This window comes from Hemiscyllium ocellatum, chromosome 5 (genome assembly GCF_020745735.1).
Source record: "Hemiscyllium ocellatum isolate sHemOce1 chromosome 5, sHemOce1.pat.X.cur, whole genome shotgun sequence".
In the NCBI taxonomy this organism is placed as follows: Eukaryota; Metazoa; Chordata; class Chondrichthyes; order Orectolobiformes; family Hemiscylliidae; genus Hemiscyllium; species Hemiscyllium ocellatum.
This window is the reverse complement of record NC_083405.1, coordinates 46,689,921-46,708,849: the sequence shown is the minus strand read 5'-3', so window position 1 is coordinate 46,708,849 and position 18,929 is coordinate 46,689,921. Positions and strand designations below refer to the sequence as shown.

The 18,929-nt window shown below is 39.5% G+C and overlaps 1 protein-coding gene across 1 annotated transcript in view; it reads right to left on the bottom strand.

The window, feature by feature from the left end:
• agmo (alkylglycerol monooxygenase) overlaps positions 1–10,701 on the bottom strand; it is a 344,128-nt gene extending 333,427 nt beyond the window's left edge. The window contains exon 1 of the mRNA XM_060825437.1: positions 10,364–10,701. Coding sequence (XP_060681420.1) covers positions 10,364–10,486 — 123 coding nt within the window. The 5' untranslated portion in view covers positions 10,487–10,701. The remainder of the gene's footprint in view (positions 1–10,363) is intronic.
• Between the last annotated feature and the right edge of the window lie 8,228 nt (positions 10,702–18,929).

Here is an 18,929-nt window from a genome sequence, read left to right as displayed (position 1 = left end):
ACCACAATGTTGTTATATTGTCTTATAGTCACCATCAAATAAGACTGTTTGAATATCACTTACTTTTCCAGTCTTCCACAATGGAAAGCAAGTGCCAAGTGAATTATTAACCATTAAGGAAGCAATCATGCTTCATTTTCCCAGTTATGTACATTATTTTTTGAAGATACCAGAAATTTGATCAATACACAACCCGTTTGTAATTTAACTTTCTAAAGTATTTTTCTAATGTCTACTGTCTCGCTCAGGACAGATGTTGCTTATTTTCTGCAATCACACTGCCAGTTATAAACAAAGCATCCATATTGTTACAAAATAAGGATCCTTTAACATGCCAATACCAATTTATTTTAAAAAAATAAACATGGTACGTGATAGATTGTTCAATTTAATGCCCATTTGCTAAGCTGGTTTCAGGAAATAAGCCAAGCTGTTACATAATGTAATGAAGCATCAAAGATCACTTGGTAAAATCTGTTTTTTGACCTCTCTGTTGAAGGTCAAAAACAAGTTCTCGCAAAAGATTTCATTTCTGAATCTTTCTCATCCCTTTCTCTCATGGGAGAGAGAAATTAGAAGCAGTATCATTCAAACAAACATACAAGTGCAAAAACAAAATAAATTAATTGCATGCAGTATTATGTTAAGGCTCAGGAGAGGAAAAGAAAGCATCTACCATAATTAGCTCAACATCATGCTGAAAAAATACAAATCCATAAACTAGTGGTCATATTGGAATCAAACGATCATTCAGAAATGCAAAAATCTCATTCAAATCTGGCTACACATGCCAAAATTTTGCAGATTGCTACATTTATGACAGACAAAGCACACAGATGATTATAATCTAATTAGCATCAAGACCATACCTGCTATTACTAGAAATATGGCATATATTTATGCTGATGTGCATAGAAACTACAACAAAGAGGCATACCTTTGCACCCAATCAATGTGACTAATTTAGCCTCCATCCAAGCAGAGTCAGAAGATCATGAGTCTTGACCTGGTCCCCTTATTTGCTTTTCTTCAATAATTCAGTAATATATAATGAAATGCAGAAAAACAACTTCTTTCTTGGAAGATTTAAAGGATGTGTAGCATTTGAGAGGGATACCTTAATAATCCTGAAGTAGTAAATTTGATGATTACTGAAATTCTGACCTATTTTGTTGTTGATGCAGGTTCACAATGCAACATGCACTACATCATGGAATGACTTTTTGCAATAACCTTTTTCAAAAGGAAACTAATTGACAATTCACACAGTCTAAAGGACATGCATTAAAAAGTGTACATGCAACCATCCATGACACTTTGTTGATCTCACAATATGATATTGTACTATGAATTCTGTAGCTATTTGCATGATTCCACTGTAGTCTTTAGCCAGAAGTGCCGACTGGATGATCCATTTCATCCACTTCCAGTATCACAGAAACCAGTCTTCAGCCAATTCGATTCATTCCATATAATATCAAGAAACAGATCGAGGCAGTAAATACTGCAAAGGCTTTGGGCCCTGACAATATTCGGGCAATAGTACTGAAGACTTGTTCTCCAGACCTTGCCATTCCCCTAGCCAAGCTGTACCAGTACAGTTACATCTACCCAACATTGCAGAAGATTGCCTATGTATGTCCTGGACACAGACAGTGGGACAAATCCAACTCAGCCAAGTACTGTCTCACCCGTCTACTCTCAAATATCAGTAAAGTGATGGAAGGTGTTATCAACAGTGCTATTGATCAGCACCTGCTCAGCAACAACCTGCTCATGACGCCCAGTTTGGGTTCCACCTGGGCCACTCAGCTCCTGACCTCATTACAACCTTGGTTCAAACATGAACAAAAGACCTGAATTTCAGAGGTGAAGAGGTGAAAGACTTAAAATCAAGACTATATTTGACTGGGTATGGCATCTATGAGCCCAGAAAAACTGAAATCACTGGATATCGGGGCAAAGTCTTCACTGGTTGGATTCATACTTGCAAATAGGAAGATGATTGTGATTGTTGGGGGTGAGTCATCTCTGCTGCAGGACATCTCTGTAGGAGTTCCTCAGAGTAGTGTCTTGGCTCAACCATCTTTTGCTCTTTTTTCAATGACCCTCCTTCCAGCATAAGGTCAGAAGTAGGGATGTTTGCTCTTGATTGCACAATGGAGGAGAAAGTGAGAACTGCAGATGCTGGAGATCAGAATCGAAAAGTGTGGCGCTGGAAAAGCACAGCACGTCAGGCAACATCGGCGGAGGAGGAGAGTCAACATTTTGGGCATAACCTCAATGAAGAGCTTACGCTCAAAACGTCGACTCTCCTGTTCCTTGGATGCCTACTGACCAGCTGTGCTTTTCCAGCACCACACTTTTCGATAATGACTGCACAATGTTCATCACCCTTTGTGACTCCTGACATACTGAAGTAGTCCAGGTTCATATGCAACAGGATCTGAATATTATCGAGGTTTGTGCTGACAAATGGCAAGTAACATTCATGCTACACAAACGCCAATGACTATCTCCAATAAGAGAGAATCTAACCAACTGCCACTTGATATTCAATGGCGAATCCCTCTGTCAATATCCTGGAGGTTACCGTTGACAAGAAACTCAACTGGACTCACCACATAATCACAGTGGCTACAAGAGTAGGTCAGAGGCTAGGAATACTGCAGCGAGTAACTCTCCTCTGAGTGCTCAAAGCCTGGGCACCACCTCTAAGGCAAAAGCCAGGAATGTGATGGAATATTCCCCACTTGCCTAGATTAGTACAGTGCCAAAAACACTCAAGAGGCTTGACACCATCCAGGAAAAAGCAGCTCCCTTGATTGACACCACATCCATAACCATCTATTCCTTCTCCACAACAAGTACACACTACTGCTACCATCTGCAAGATGCACTGCAGAAATTCACCAAGGTTACTTTGGCAACATCATCCAAAACTACGACAACTTCCACCTGAAAGGAAGAGGGCAGCAGACACTTGGGACACCACCACTTGCAAGCTCCCCTCCACGCCTCTCACCATCCTGACTTGGAAATAGATCACCATTCCTTCAGTGTCGCTGGGTCACAATCCTAAGGGATCCTAAGTGGTTCCAGAAGGCAGCTCACCACCACCTTCTCAAGGGCAACTAGGAACAGGCATAAATGCTAGCCAGTCAGTGAAGTCCAGGAGTTAATAAAAAGTTATCGAACCAAATAGTTTTCTTAACTTGAGGACAGTGATGCATTTTGAAGCATTCAGCTACAATATTTCAAAATATTTTGAGAACTGTACAATGCTGCAGCACTGTTGATGAACAGTCATAAGTTAGTTGAAAACTATGTCAGCACATGCATGCTGCTTTAACTTTAATGTACATTTCTGGAATGTGTTACATATTTAGATTCATTTTTGATTTTGGAGAGTGGTGCTGGTTCATCTGGATAAATGCTGACATGCACTTAGATAAAACTTTTTAATAAATCTCTTGAAGTGAATAGTTCAGTGCTTTAGAAAACAAAGAATAGAACCGAGAAAAAGCATTGGGCTGTTACCTAGCAACAAGATATCCAAAGACAGAGGGAAATAGAGACAAAGAAACTTGAATGTAGGAGAGTTGATCAGTCAGTTCTTGGTTAATACAAAACTTGGTAGGGTGGTAAATAATGAGGAGGACAGCTTTAGATTATAGAAGGATAACTCAGACTGGTTGATCGGTGGCAATTGGAATTCCATCCAGATATGTTTGAGGTAATGGACTTGGGAGGACAAACAAGAGAATTTTTGATGAACGGTGGAATCCTGGGGACCACCGAGGATCAGAGAGACCTTGGTATGCACATTCACAGATCCCTTTAAGTAAAGGGGCAGGGAGATAAAATGGTTCAGAAGGCATATGTGATATTTGCCTTTATTAACCGAGGAAAAAAATTTGAGAGCAGCAAGATTATTCTGGAACTGTATAAACTATAACTCTTGGTTAGGCCACAGCTAAAGTATTGTGTGCAGTTCTGGTATCCACATTATAGGCGGGATGTGATTGCACTGGAGATTTACCAGTATGTTGTCCGGGTTGGAGAACTTTAGTAATGAAGAGACATTGAACAGACTGGGGTTGTTTTCCTTGGAATGGAAGAGACAGAGGATGGGCCATGGTTGAGATGTATAAAATTATAGAGTGGCATTATCCGATAGATGGGAAGATACCTTTCTACTTGATGAAGGGATCGATGTTCTGGGGCATAGATTTAAAGCAAGGGAAAGAAGGTTTAGAATGGGACTGAGGAAAAATATTTTCACTGAGAGGGTGGGAGTTTCTACAAATCACTTCCTAAAAAGGGTGGTCAAGGTAGAAACCTCTTAATAGGCATACAAGGTAATAGCCAAGTGCTGGAAAATTGGATTAGAATAGCTAGGTGATTGTTTTTGACCAGCACAGACATCATGGTCCAAAAGGCCTTTTACGTACTGTAGATTTATATGACTATAACGAAAAGTGTTTAGGAAGTCAGAACTATCGAGAAGATTAGTAAAGAGTTACAGGAGGTGTCATGGTACAGATCAAGGCCATTTGGTCAATTGTGTCCACACCGACTCTCCAAATAAGCGTCATGACTTGGCTCCATTCTCCTGTCTTTTCATAGTACTCTTATACATTGTTTCGATTTACATAATGATCTGATGTCATCTTGAATTCCTCAATTGTAAACCATCACACTTCCAGGCATCACATCCCAGAACTGAAGCACACATTGTGTGAGAAGAAAAAATAACTTTCCTTATGTTCAATTTGCTTCTTTTGCAAATCACTTTAAATTTCTCTCTCTGACCTCACATTCTTGAGCATTTTATGAGGGAGGTTAGTTTCTCCATATTTATTCACTGCAGCCCCCACAATTTTGAATAGATCTGCTCTTAGCCTGCTGCCCTCTAAGGGGCACAGTCCCAGCTTCTCCAGTCTATCCTCATTACTGACATTTCTCACCTGAATGCATTCTTATAAATCTCTCTGCAATCTTTTCATTTTTCCTGTAATGTGATGCCCAGAACTCTACACATTAGATCTCACTTATTAGGCTATATAAGTGTTAATACAAGTTCAGCACCACCTTTTATATTAATATATTCCTTATTAACCATGTTTTCCACCATTTCTGCTATATTCAGCAATCAGTACATATGTACATCCAGATCCCTCTGCTCCTGCACCCCCTTTAGAACTACATCCCTATTTTACACTGTCTATGTTCTTCCTCCTAAAGTGCATCACTTCGCACTTTGCTGCATTGAACTTAATCTATTATTTGTCCTCTTACTCCACAAACGTGCCTGTGACCTTTAAGGGTTCCAAACTGTCCTCCTCACAGTTTACAATGACTCCCAGTATCACACAATTTGCAGTCTTTGAAATTGTCCCCCATATAAGACAATCTAGGCCCTGGCAGCTCTCTCACATTGAGGTAAAAGATCCCTTGCCACCATTTTGAAGTTGATGAAGGAATAATCGCTAGTATCCTGACCAATGTCAATCTTTCAGACAACATCACAATAAAATTATCTGACTATTGTCACACTGGAAATTGTGGTTTGCTGTGAAGAGACTGGCACTCACAAAAACAGTGACCACACTTCAGAAGTACTTTGGTGGCTGATAAGTGATTTGAAACATCCAACAGTTGGTCAGTTATTCATTTGCTTGCTCAATCCCTCTCTCTTTCTTGATTGCCCTTTAGAAGTCAGAAATCTATCAATCCGAACCTTAAATAAACGCAATGACTCGACAACTATGACCAGCTGATGTAAAAGTTTCTGATAATTCACAACTCTCCAGCTGAAACATAAAATTTGCATCCTAGCGCTAAACAGCAAGCCATGGCACCTGAATTGATGATAAACAAGAGGCTAGAAGAATACAGCAAGCCAGGCAACATCAAGAGGTGGAGAAGTCAATGTTTTGGGTATAACCGGACGAGGATTATATCCAAAATGTTGACTTCTCCACCTCCTGATGCTGCCTGGCTTGCTTTGTTCTTCCAGCCTCCTGTTTGTCTACTTCGGATTCCAGCTGCTGTGGGTTGTTTTGTCGCCCGCTCCTGAAACGGTGTCCTCTCCTTCCAGGCTCTTCAGCAAGAAAAACAGCCTCTCACATCTAGATTAGATTACTTACAGTGTGGAAACAGGCCCTTCCGCCCAACAAGTCCACACTGACCCGCCGAAGCACAACCCACCCATACCCCTACATTTACCCCTTACCTAACACGACGGGCAATTTAGCATGGCCGGTTCACCTGACCCGCACATCTTTTGGATTGTGGGAGGAAACTGGAGCATCCTGTCAAGCCATGTCAGAGGCATCATAGGTTTTAATCATATCATCTTTTATTCTTTGAAGCTCTAGAAAGTACAGTCTCATTCTATTAAATTTCCCCTCTTATCCTAGGAAAAATCTAGTGAAACTTCACCGCACCCATCTAAGGCTGGTACATATTTCCTAAGGCATGGGGACCAATTTTGCACACGGAATTCAGGTGCAGGCTCACCTCTGTACAATTGCAGCAAAACTATTTAGATTAGATTAGATTACTTACAGTGTGGAAACAGGCCCTTCGGCCCCACAAGTCCACACCGACCAGCCGAAGCGCAACCCACCCATACCCCTACATATACCCCTTACCTAACACTACGGGCAATTTAGCATGGCCAATTCACCTGACCCGCACATCTTTGGACTGTGGGAGGAAACCGGAGCACCCGGAGGAAACCCACACAGACACGGGGAGAACGTGCAAACTCCACACAGTCAGTCGCCTGAGGCGGGAATTGAACCCAGGTCCCTGGCGCTGTGAGGCAGCAGTGCTAACCACTGTGCCACCGTGTATTTACTTTGGTAAAACAAGAACTGTGGATGCTGAAGATCTGAATCAAAAATAGAAATTGTGGAAGAAACTCAGCAGATCTGGCAGCATCTGTGAAGAGACAGCAGAGTAAACGTTTCAAGTCCAATGACCCTTCATCAGAACCTTCTCTCCTCAGATGGTGCCAGACCTACTGAGTTTCTCCAGCAATTTCTATTTTTGTCACTCTTTCTTACTCCAATTGTACTACTGTATTCTTTGGAGTTTAGAAGAACAAAAGGTAATCTTAATGAAACATGCAAAATACTTAGAGGATTTGACAATATAGGTGCTGAGGTGAAACCAGGAGTGGCAGCCAAAGTTGCTTGTTTCTTGTCATTGGGTGAACACCGAGAGATGGACAACTCCACTTACTCTGCCATGGGATGCCAATGAATACTAAATCATGCTTTTAGACTTTAAGCAAAACCATAATTTATTTCATCACATGTTTCAGCTGGAAGATACAGTAATGTACTCAAATTTACACAATGGCGTAAATCACAATGGTTACCATCTTCTGAACCCACCTGCCTTATTTCATTGACGCACATACCAATTTCTGTAATCTGAAAAAGTATATTCAAGTAAACTTCTCAATGGGATTATTGTTGTTCTACCATATTATTTGCTGGTATGTGCAGAAAATTTCTTCATAGACGTTCATGATCATTTGGAACTCCCTACAGGGTTCTGGAGGTTTGGTCACTGAGTGTACTGAAATCAAAGACCAATAGACTTTTGGACACTAGTGGACTCTAAGGATATGCCCTGAGCAGAAAAGTGGGGTTGATGCAGAAAATTTGGAAAATCTTCCTGAATGGTTGAGGGTTTGAACGCTTGAGGATTTGAATGAGCCTCCTCCTATTTCTTATATTCTTATGTAATTTGTTTGCATTGATCCCTGAATCTCCATAGAAGACAGTGCAATGTATTGGTTTTCCAATTGCAGTTAAGTTGCTACTCTAATCCAGGAAAATAAAAGAGCAACTTTAAGAAAAATGAACAGCAAGCTTCCTTACTTTACAATTTGTTGCACAATCTGGATGTTCGTTTCATTTCCCATTTGACAGAAAAGCTCTGCAGGCATGTGATGTTTTTTATACAAGGCAACAGTCCTATTTTCTAGCGGTCTGAAAATTGATGGATTTGTTGGACAGTGGGACACATACAATAGCAAAAGGCTTGCATTGCCGCATTTTGTATTTGACTGTAATTGTTGAAAGCATTTTCCTAAGAAGTCAACCCTGTGATACCTACATAATACATAAAACAGCAATACTGTATTAGTTGTAGCTGCTTCTACAGCTTTTGATTCGTCTTAATTTGCACAAGCAAAGAAAATAAGTAGGCATTGAAACCTTAGGTGAACAGTAAAATCCTGAACAAAGATTTTACTACTCATTGATCTTTGATTCTTAACTGGAACTACGAAAGGTTGGGAAATGTTGTGATTTCAGTTTGCATTTATCTTCAAATTTAGCTCGATCATTTATGCTTAGAGAAGTATAAACAATGTAATCGAGTTGGCTATTGTCAATTCTATCCACCTCCACTGTGCTGCTCCAATACCAATCACGACTGAGGAAAATCAGTGAAACTTATTTTCAGATTTGCAAACACATTTAGACTTCACATTTTTGTTTACACATATCTCCAGCAAGGTTATGGAGGTACATATAAACAAAAATGAAAAGTTTTAAATAAGGTAGAGGGTTGAGGGTCAAAGCTATGGAGGTATGTGTAAACAAAACCAAGAAGGTTAAAATTGAGATACTACCTGCTCGAGAGAGAGAGGGCCAGCATAGGTCAGCAAACCAGCAGACATAAGTAAATTAGACTAGGCAAAAGTGAGGACTGCAGATACTGAAGATTAGAGCCAAGATTAGAGTGGTGCTGGAAATACAGAGCAGGTCAGGCACCATGCGAGGAGCAGGAAAATCAATGTTTCTGGCAGGACCCCTTCATCAGGAATGAGGTAATATTACATGGTTAGAAACGAATCTTAGGAGTGGTGCAGATGTGTGGTAAGATGCATCGGAGCATTAAATATAACATTAAGATTTCCAATAATCTGGTTCATACTCAGGCAACTGCGAGGTAGAGAATTGGAGGTGGTGATTAGTGAACAATGTTTGTGGCAAAAGAATAAACAATGGATTTGGTTTACTTAATATTTAATTGGAGGCAATTTATGCTCATCCAGCGCTGGATGTCAGACGAGCAGTTTGATCATTTAGAGACAGTGAAAGAGTCAAAATACATTGTGAGGAACCTGAGCTGTGTTTTACTAATGTCCATGTGAAAACTAGGAGAAAGTGAGGACTGCAGATGCTGGAGATCACAGCTGAAAATGTGTTGCTGGAAAAGCGCAGCAGGTCAGGCAACATCCAAGGAGAAGGAGAATCAACATTTAAGGGCTCATGCCTGAAACGTCGATTCTCCTGCTCCTTGGATGCTGCCTGACCTGCTGCGCTTTTCCAGCAACACATTTTCAGCTCCATGTGAAAACTGACAGTCAGGAGCCACTTGAAAAGGTAAAAAATAGGACAGGACCAAGGAATAAAAGTAATGGCATGGGAACAGGATGAATAATGATTGCAGATAATTTGCTGGTTAAAAGTTAGCAGATAAAATGGCAAACAGCCAAGTGGAAACTCATCCAGCTGAACATTAACCAATAAATATTGCAGCAAAATTTCATGATTAACCACGTGAAAGATTGCAAAGATGGGCAAGGACATATAATTTATGCTTGTCGTTCTGAAATGGGAGGTCATTTGTGGCTTCATTTCAGTACTGTGATGTGGTGAACGCCTGATTTGCAGGGTTCAAATGTAGAGTTCCAAAGCATAGATCTGTTATTACTACTGCAAACCCCCAGCAATTATACTGTTATAATAATAATCCCATCTAGAAGTGCACTTGCATGTACTTTCCAGAATACAGAAATTGGGTGTGCATCAATGACAGGAGGCAGACGGGTGCAGAAGTTAGTAACCACTGTGATTTGCAGCTAAAACAAGTGATGCAATAAATTATGATTTCACTTGTGGTCTAACAATATGATTCAGTATTCATTGATATCACATTGAGTTGTCCATCTCTCACTATTCACCTATCACCCAAAGGCAAAGAAACAAGAATGGGAATGGTAAAGTGTCAGATATCACAAGGTATCGGTATCCAGGGGGCTTTGATAAAATCATTTTAGCCAGTTCCACATTTTATCATATCAGTTCAACCTATTACTGACTTGTCACATGTATATGCTATCATGCACTATTACAAGTAGAGTCCGGTATATCTGCCCAACCCGGATCAGATATCCGGCAAGCTGTCTTTAGAGAGGAAAGATGTGGCCTTCTGTGGTCCCGGAAGTACTGTTCATGAAACTTGCTTCGAAATAGGAATTCCTTAGGTGAAAGCTGACAGCCAGACGGGTCGGAGCTACTGACAGGATGAGACAAACTGGGCAGCTCACCTGCTGGACATAGTCCTGGACCTCCTCCACTTCTCTGAATGTGGTCTCGCTGGGGGTTAAGGCGTAAAACATCAGCCTGGCCCCCTGCGAAAGGGTGAGGTTGGATTGCAGATGCAACACCATATTTCAGGGGTGAAAGACACAAGGCGAGGAAGTCCCGACACACAGAATTGCTGGTAATGCAGAAATGTTGGTAACGAATCCGGTTCGGGAGGCGAGAAGCAATACCCGGGAGAAGCGAAGGAGGGAAGTCAAGTCAGGGGACGAGGAGGCGGGCCGGACTTTGGCTCTTTCTAATCTGTAAACAGGAGAATGAGAGGCCGGGGATACCGGGCCCGCTGAAACACTACGTGCCTGGACTCGTCTGCAAGCGAGTAAACACAAGTTGCACCACAATCAAGAGTAAACATGAGTTACATTTATCCACGATAATTAACAAATTGCCAAAGATGTATGTCCGTTCCTTCAAAGCATTGTTTGAGTTTCTGTTAACTGACCAATGGTTTGTTTACATGCACCTTTTTAATGTAAGAATTCGCATTCTCTCAACGTAGAACCGGGCAAGATGCAAATTCATTTACAAGGATGACCCCAGAACTGAAGGTCATTACTACCAGGGAACAGCCTCCAGCTCTCGAGAGAGGACAAAGCTGTGTAGAGCCCGAATAAAGGTTTCCTTTTACTTTGTGGGAAAATCCAAAAAAAACCCATAAATATGGTCACTCAGTAATCAAGGTGAAAATAGCTTCTTTAACCAGAGAGTGGTTAGAACGTGAAGCTTACTAGCATCGAGTAGTTAAGGGAGAACGGAATGATATATATTGAAGGGGTATAGGTGGTTGAAGTGTAATTGCCAGTGTAAAGGTCAGCTGGATCAAATGGCCAGTCTTTGTGTTGTAAATTCTTTGTAACACGTTTATCTTAAATTAAGGCAGTAAATTCATTCCACTTGTTTTCTCCGGTGGTTTGAATATGTTACCAATATTCACATATGTTCACCTGTGCCACCCTCACGACCTCACTTTAAGTCAGAACATGGAATTCTCACTCCCATTCCAGAGTCTTATGCAGTTCATCTAGGCTGGCACTTCTGAAGAATTGAAGGAATGCTCCAGTGTCTTTTATTAGACTGCTTAACTCATGTAAATAACGTAACCAGCAGAAATTTCCTCCAATCAAACATCAAGGAGAGTGAAGCCACTATGTGAAGCCATTGGGACTACACAATGAGATGTTGTTCCTTGACTTCCAATGCCCAGACTGAATCCTCTATTTTGCTTCTGAACTACTGAATCCATAGCCCTCCCAGACAATTATCCAAGGTTGAGCCAAACTGTTCATATTCATTGCTAACAACTTAACAAGTGATCCTGAGAGGAATTTCTGACCATTCTTGTCATCAATGCAACCACGTCTGTATCATTGCCCGATATCACCCCTACCCCAGCTGGTCTGCTAGAACTTTCATTTATACCTTTAACATTTCTGGATTTGCCTATTTTAACACACTTGGGTCAATTTCCAACATTTTACACCTTATGAGATTGACACTGCTGCCTACTTCTTTTCCTGCATAAAAAGCAGTCAATCATGATGCCTGTTTTTGCTGACTAATACTGGGTCATGTTTTAGGAATGCCTCTATTTCGAAGTACCCATTCTTCTTTTCAAGTCCCTCCATAATCTCACCTCTCCCGGTCTTTGTAATTTACTCCAGCCCAACAAGCCTCCAAACGTTCTGCAATCCTCTTATTCTGATCTCTGAAACTACCCCCAATTCTAGTTGCTTCAATATGGATGCTGTTCCTTCAGCCTGCAATGCCTTAAGCTCTGGAATTCTGTCTTTATTTATCTCCCATTATTTATGCTTCTACTTTCCCTTAGTTCCCTTCTTAAGACCCACCTACTGAATCAAGCTGTTGGTCATTTCTTATGTGATGCAATGTCAACTTCTCCTTTCTAATACTGTTCTTTCGTGACTTGCGCAGCAAACATATAAAACAAGTTAATCATTCCTTTTAAGTACCAAAGTACCAAAGGCTTTACTGCATAGTTGTTTAAAATGGACTCACTCCAAGGGTAAGAAATCCATACATCCACATATCAATGCATTGATCACAAATAACTTTGAGGAAATTCCTTAAAATTGTCCATAACAATATTCCATCAAAAGCTTTCAACATTTTTGACACTGCCATGAAGTCCCACTTTATGACTCTGTGGCTCTATGACTTTAATTTTCTCAGATCTAAAGTTAATGATTGCAGTTTCTCCAATCCCTTCATAAATGTGAGCACTCTTATCCTTGGTCTCGTTCTGGGAATCTCTTTTGCAACTCCCAAAGGCCTTGACATTATTCCAAATGTGTGGTGCCCAGTATAGCATATGATACTCCAGGACAGACCAAACGAGTCTTTTATAGAGAGTTAACAATGCTTTATAATTTTTATACTTTATTCCTCAGTTGATAAAATCAAGCTTCTAAAAAGCCATTTTAACAGTCTTCAAAGATTAAAATATATAAAACCCCTTGTATATCTATTCCAACACCCTCTTTATAATTTTGGTTCTAATGTCACTGTTCTTATTTCCTAGTAAAAAAAACTATCACTACAATTCTCTACGGTATATTTTATCTATCGTGTTTCTGCCCATTTCACCAGACCTAATACTCTTTAACTTTGGTACGTTGTTCTTCAATGTTTTCTACATTTCTAAGTTTAATATAATTGGCAAGCTTTCAAATTCTAATCTGTATACATAAATACTGATCATGAATGTATAATGAAAAGAGTAGCAGACTTAATATTGTCAGTTAGGGTACATCACTACATATTGTCCTCCTGTTGGTAAAAGAAAACTGATCACCATTACCTTTGCTTTCTGTCCTTTCTATCCACATTGCCTTCCATTAGCTTCAATTTTACAAACAATCTTTTATGTGGTACTTTGTTAAAAGCTATTTAAAAAGCCCAAATAAACAACAGCACTCTTAGCAATCCTCTTATTACTTCATCAAAAAACTCAATCAAGTCAGTAACAAATGGTGTAGTCTTTCATTTAGAACACTTTTTCTTTGGACAGAGTAGTGATGTTTGGAATCCTCCAGGCCTCTGCCCTAACCTCACATCCAAGTAGAATAAGAAAGCTGTGACTTGAAACTCTGCAATTCCCAGCATTATTTCCCTCGGAAACTAATTATGCATCTCATTCAGGTCATGTTAATGTTAAAAGCCTAATGCTCAATTGCTTATTAGGTTTGTCTAACTCCATGGATTAGTTTATTTAAATCAGTAAGTGCAGTATAAGTTATGAAGCACACTGATTCTGTGGCGTGTGAATCTTGAAAACCCACAGCAGGCTAATAATTAGGCAGAATCACAACATTGTATACACATACAGTTATGGAGTCATTAAACTTGAATTCTATTAAAGACAATGCATATATATAACATTGGACAGCTAAATTTCCATGATGAGTACAACCAACTTATTTAATCCTGTTTTTGTTCTTTCCAACAACATTGGCTGTCTCACCTTTTACTGCTACATTGGCAGTAACAATGAAGATAAATGCAACATACTCATTTAGTACCTCAGTTATGTCTCCTGCCTCCACCAGAATACATTGTTTTTGGTCCCTAACTGTTATATCTTTCCTTAAGTTATCCTTTTGTTTTTCCTAATTTTATGCACTATACATGTGGCAAATTCTAGTAGCCACTGTACAATGTCAGAGTTATCCAACATAATTTCAACGTGTTCCTACAGTTCACCTGGATATTGGACAGAAAGAAAGTTCACTCCATAATATAAGGAGAGTAGCATCTATTTACAAAAGTAGTCAATGATACTGAAGCCAAGAAAGTATCTATGAACATTAAAAAGACAATACAGTGGGATGGATGTGCAGAAAGGGGAACTATGGTCCAGCATTTCATGTTGAGTAGATAATATCGGAAAACAGATTTTCTAAGTCACGTGGCTTGAGAGATGGTGTAGATTAGATTACTTACAGTGTGGAAACAGGCCCTTCAGCCCAACAAATCCACACCGACCCTCCGAAGAGCAACTCACCCAGACCCATTCCCCTACATTTACCCCTTCACCTAACACTACGGGCAATTTAGCTTGGCCAATTCACCTAACCTGCACATTTTTGCACTGTGGGAGGAAACCAGAGCATCCGGAAGATACCCACGCAGACACTGGGAGAATGTTTTTGAGAAAGTCAAACTAGTGTACAAGTCCAAGTAGATTTAAATCAAAGAAGTAGGAATTAGTTCTCTCAAGATTATACAAAGCGTTGAATTTGGAACCACCCTGTTTTCTTTCTCCATGTATTCAAATCTCAGGTTATTACAAAATTGATAGATTTTCACTAAGCTTTGACCTTGAGATAAATGACCCATCAAGGTTTAGCATTTTCTGTTCTGAGGAGGGGGATCACTGGCCTTGAAACACCAACTTTGATTTCTCTTCACAGATGCTGCAGACATGCTGGGCTTCCCTAACAACTTCTTTTGTTTAGCTTGTTCTGGAGTGCAACTTCCTTTATTCTAACATCAGTTTGATCTGGAGCTGTCTGAAGGGTCTTTCATGTTCAAACACCAAAGCAAGTAGCAGGTGGTCTAATCAGTCTATCAGATCAAATCATTCTCACAGACAACAAAGCAGGAAGCAATAAGTAGGGGCTATAAGTCATATTTAAAATTTGGTCTGGAAGATAAATAAATATTGAGGCATATACTTGAGATTAAACGAAAAACTTGGATAGCAAAACAGAAGCTTTTAAACGATAAGGTTTTCTCTTCTGTATATTTTTACAATGGAATGTGACTTCATATTTAGAAATTCCATTTTTCAGTGTCAGAGCATGTAAGGACAGTACAGTCTTATTTTCTGTATATTTAATTGTGAACTAAAATGGCAAAAATGACTGTTTTAAAAACCAAGGACTGTAGAAAAGATTATTGCACTTTTTAAAAACAAGTCATTTTAGGCCCAATGCATGAGCTGTTAACACTGCTGTTTATTCAAGCAGTGGGGAAATTCGAGTCAAAGATGGTCTGGAGCCAAGAGTGCGTATAAGTGGATATTTGGCAGGCAATACATAGCTGATTAGTCTGGGGATTGGTGACAAGTTTTAAATGCCAAAGGCTTTCTGCCTGCTAACAGGCACTGTGTAATATTTAGGAGAAGCCAGTGGACCAGTGGAAAGGAAGGAGCTGTGCTTCCCTCTGCAGTGAAAACATCTCAAACCAGAGGTTAGCCATTTTATTTTCCCTCATAGGTAGCTGTAAACTGTGGCTGTAAAACAACAAATCTGAGATGTTCTAAGTGTGAGTCACTCGTCCTGTGCCCCATGCGATCAAGTGAAGGAAGTAAGACTGTAGAATAACTGGATATGACAAACAGGAACGGATTATCTTAACGTTCAGGGACCAAAGCCTTTCCATAGAGTCTTGGAGTTGTACAGCACAGAAACAGACCATTCAGGTCCAAAGGATCCACTCCGACCAGGTCTCCTAAACTGATCAAGTTCAATTTGCCAGCATCTGACCCAAATCTCTCTAAGTCATTCCTATTCATGTACTCATCCAGATGTCTTTTGAATACTATAATTGTAATTGGTCCTGCCATTTCCTCTGGCAGCTCGTTCCATACATGCACCACCCTCAGGATGAAAATGTTGGCCCTCCAGTCCCATTTAAATCTTTCCCCTTCCACCTATCCTGGGAAAAAGATATTGGCTATTCACCCAATCCATGCCCCTCATGATTTTATAAACCCCTATAAGGTCACGCCTCAAACTTTCCAATATCGGCAACATTGCATCAATTTGTCAATATTTTCTGAACTCTTTCAAGTTTAACAACATCTTTCCAATAGCATGATTTGAAGATGCCAGTGTTGGGTGGACAAAGTTGCTTGATTTTTAACTTTCCAACATCAGGGAGACTATAACTGAGTGCAGTATTCTAAAAGTGGCCTAACCAATGTCCTGGTCAGCCATGACATGACCTCCTAACTCCTACACTCAATGTACTGATCAATGAAGGCATGTCTTTCCCTCCAGCCAATGCATTTTTTTTAATGTATCGGTCTGTATACATGGCTGTATATGTGGCTAATGGCATTTTTATAAGTGGAGTTAGAATTTTAATTAGTAGAGTTATAACTCATGGTTCATAATTGTTTACCTGTAGCTAAAACCTATTTCTCTGTAATAAATAGTAACTCTTGTTAAGTACCAAAAACTGATGCATGCTTTCTGTTAACATGGGCCTAACAGGCAGGAACATTGGGGAATTATGCATACTTTTAATCAAAATCTTTAACTTTTCATAATAATGCCTTTTTCCCCATAAGCTTTGATTATTCTACTGATTAACAATCTCTACAAATGCTGATTAGCTCCTCTCAGTAACAGTTCTTTGTATTCCAAGGGGCAGAGCTAATTCAGTGTTTGATAAACTCTTTCAAGTACTAACAGACTTATACAACAAAAATCAAATAAATTGTAACAGCTCCAGAGAAGTTAAAAGCAAGGGGAAACAATGGAACAAAAGGAAGATTACAATGAAAAGGAGAATATTATCTCGCAATGGGATGAACACATCATCTCAAACTGCAGGGTAATGATGGACATTGTTTCCAATATTATGCTCTATCTCTTAATGGATAAACCAACAGATGTTAATATTTTATTGTAGTATGAGGAATAAAGAGACTAATGTGAATATAATTTGTATAGTCAATCACTTAATTAAATAAATAATTTTACTCCAGCAGGACAAATAAAATGTTTGTAGCACAGAACAATTCGCTGATGAATTGAAAGAACCATAACATCAAATCTTGGAAGCATCTCCCTTTTCACCAAATAAAAGAAAAATAAACTAATGAGAAAAAGTCATGGTTGTTTTTCGAACTAGAACATGTTGATTTTTTTCTTGGCCCGTAACAGAATTTGCCATGTCAGTAATTGTAATAAATACTTTATGATCTACAGCCAATAGGGTTACCATGGTATTTTGGATCAACTAAACAACTCTAAGTTTAGATTTATTTTTCAATTTCACCTTCGCTTGTTGTTCAGAATCCCATTTTGCAAAAGCTGGTTGAACAATCCAGTTTTCCTTTTTTATAAACTGATGCCTGCTATCTTCATCCAGATGTCTATAATTCACAACTGTGCTTTCAAGAAAATAGAAGCTAACCAAAATATGCTTTGACATGAACAGGAAATTCATTAATGCACACTGTATTTTAGTCACTAATATTTATCACTTCTCATTATAAAATGAGATTTCCTGGTTATTATAACATTGGCTGTTTGTGGGACATGCCTGTGCCCAAATTGTGCAATACTTTTTACATTGCAACAGTGACTACACATCAAAACATTGACCACAAAGCACTTTGGTCATGGAAGGTACTATATGAATGCAAACTGTCCTGCACTACATTTTTCTTCTTAATTTCATTTATTTTAAGCAAGACATTTTAACAATGCATTGTCTGCCAACAGGAGTAATTGATCTGAACAACTTCGACCTGTACACTGGTGTGATTATCCAAAGAGACAGTGTCAGTTGAACAGAGGAAATAATGTAACAATTCTTTTTCCTTATTCTTTCAATAATCCACCCTTGAATTGGAATACTTCCCTGTCAGCCTGCCGCTCCACCTTGGAGCCAGTTCAATATTTGATCATATTTATCTAAGCAAGTCAAAACAAGTTTGATTGATGGGAGACTTTCAGCTCACGAGTGAGCCAATGTATTGTCTTCAATTCGCATGGTTACAATTTTAGTTTAGTTGCTCCTCAAAATAATTTCTATTCATGCATTATGTGCATCTCTTTGATTGATAACAAATGTCTTTAGATTCCTGTATTATAACTTGAGCAGTTGAAGGCAAAATGCCTTTTCCATTTTATCATTATTTGCAAAGCTCTAATGTGGTAAGCATCTATTTTAATAATTTGTAATTGGGATTCTGTATCATGCTTTAAAACTGTGGGACAAAATGATACAATTTTTTCTGCTTATGAACACATGTACATAATCTCAAATTACTGTCATGTTGGGGTTTCTTAGACTGCATATTAATTTTCTGTCAACAGTGTCTACACCTCAAAAGTACTTCATGATAAAATACTTTGGGACTTTGAGCTTAAGGAAAATCCTAAACAAATGCAAGTATTTACCTCACTTCTTTTGTCAGTGTTAAAGTGAATTAGGCTCTGCTGAAGAATAGGGAGGCTAACAAGCGCTGATCTTCCACCAGTTATTACCAATTGCTACCACAACAGATGGCAATGATGGTGGCAGCCAGATTTCAGAGGGGTACCCAGCCAGAGACTTGGACCAGATTCTGGGTCACTCACCTGACGACAGATTAAGAATCAAGTCAAGATGGTGCAGAGTGAGCTGGGGAGGCTGACCTACTGGAATTCCCAGATGTGTTGCTGGAGATTTACCCTTGAGCTGACCTCATCTGACCTGACCCTGCAGCGTCCCACCTGCATGGCCTGACCCTGCCGAGACCAGGTGTTGTCC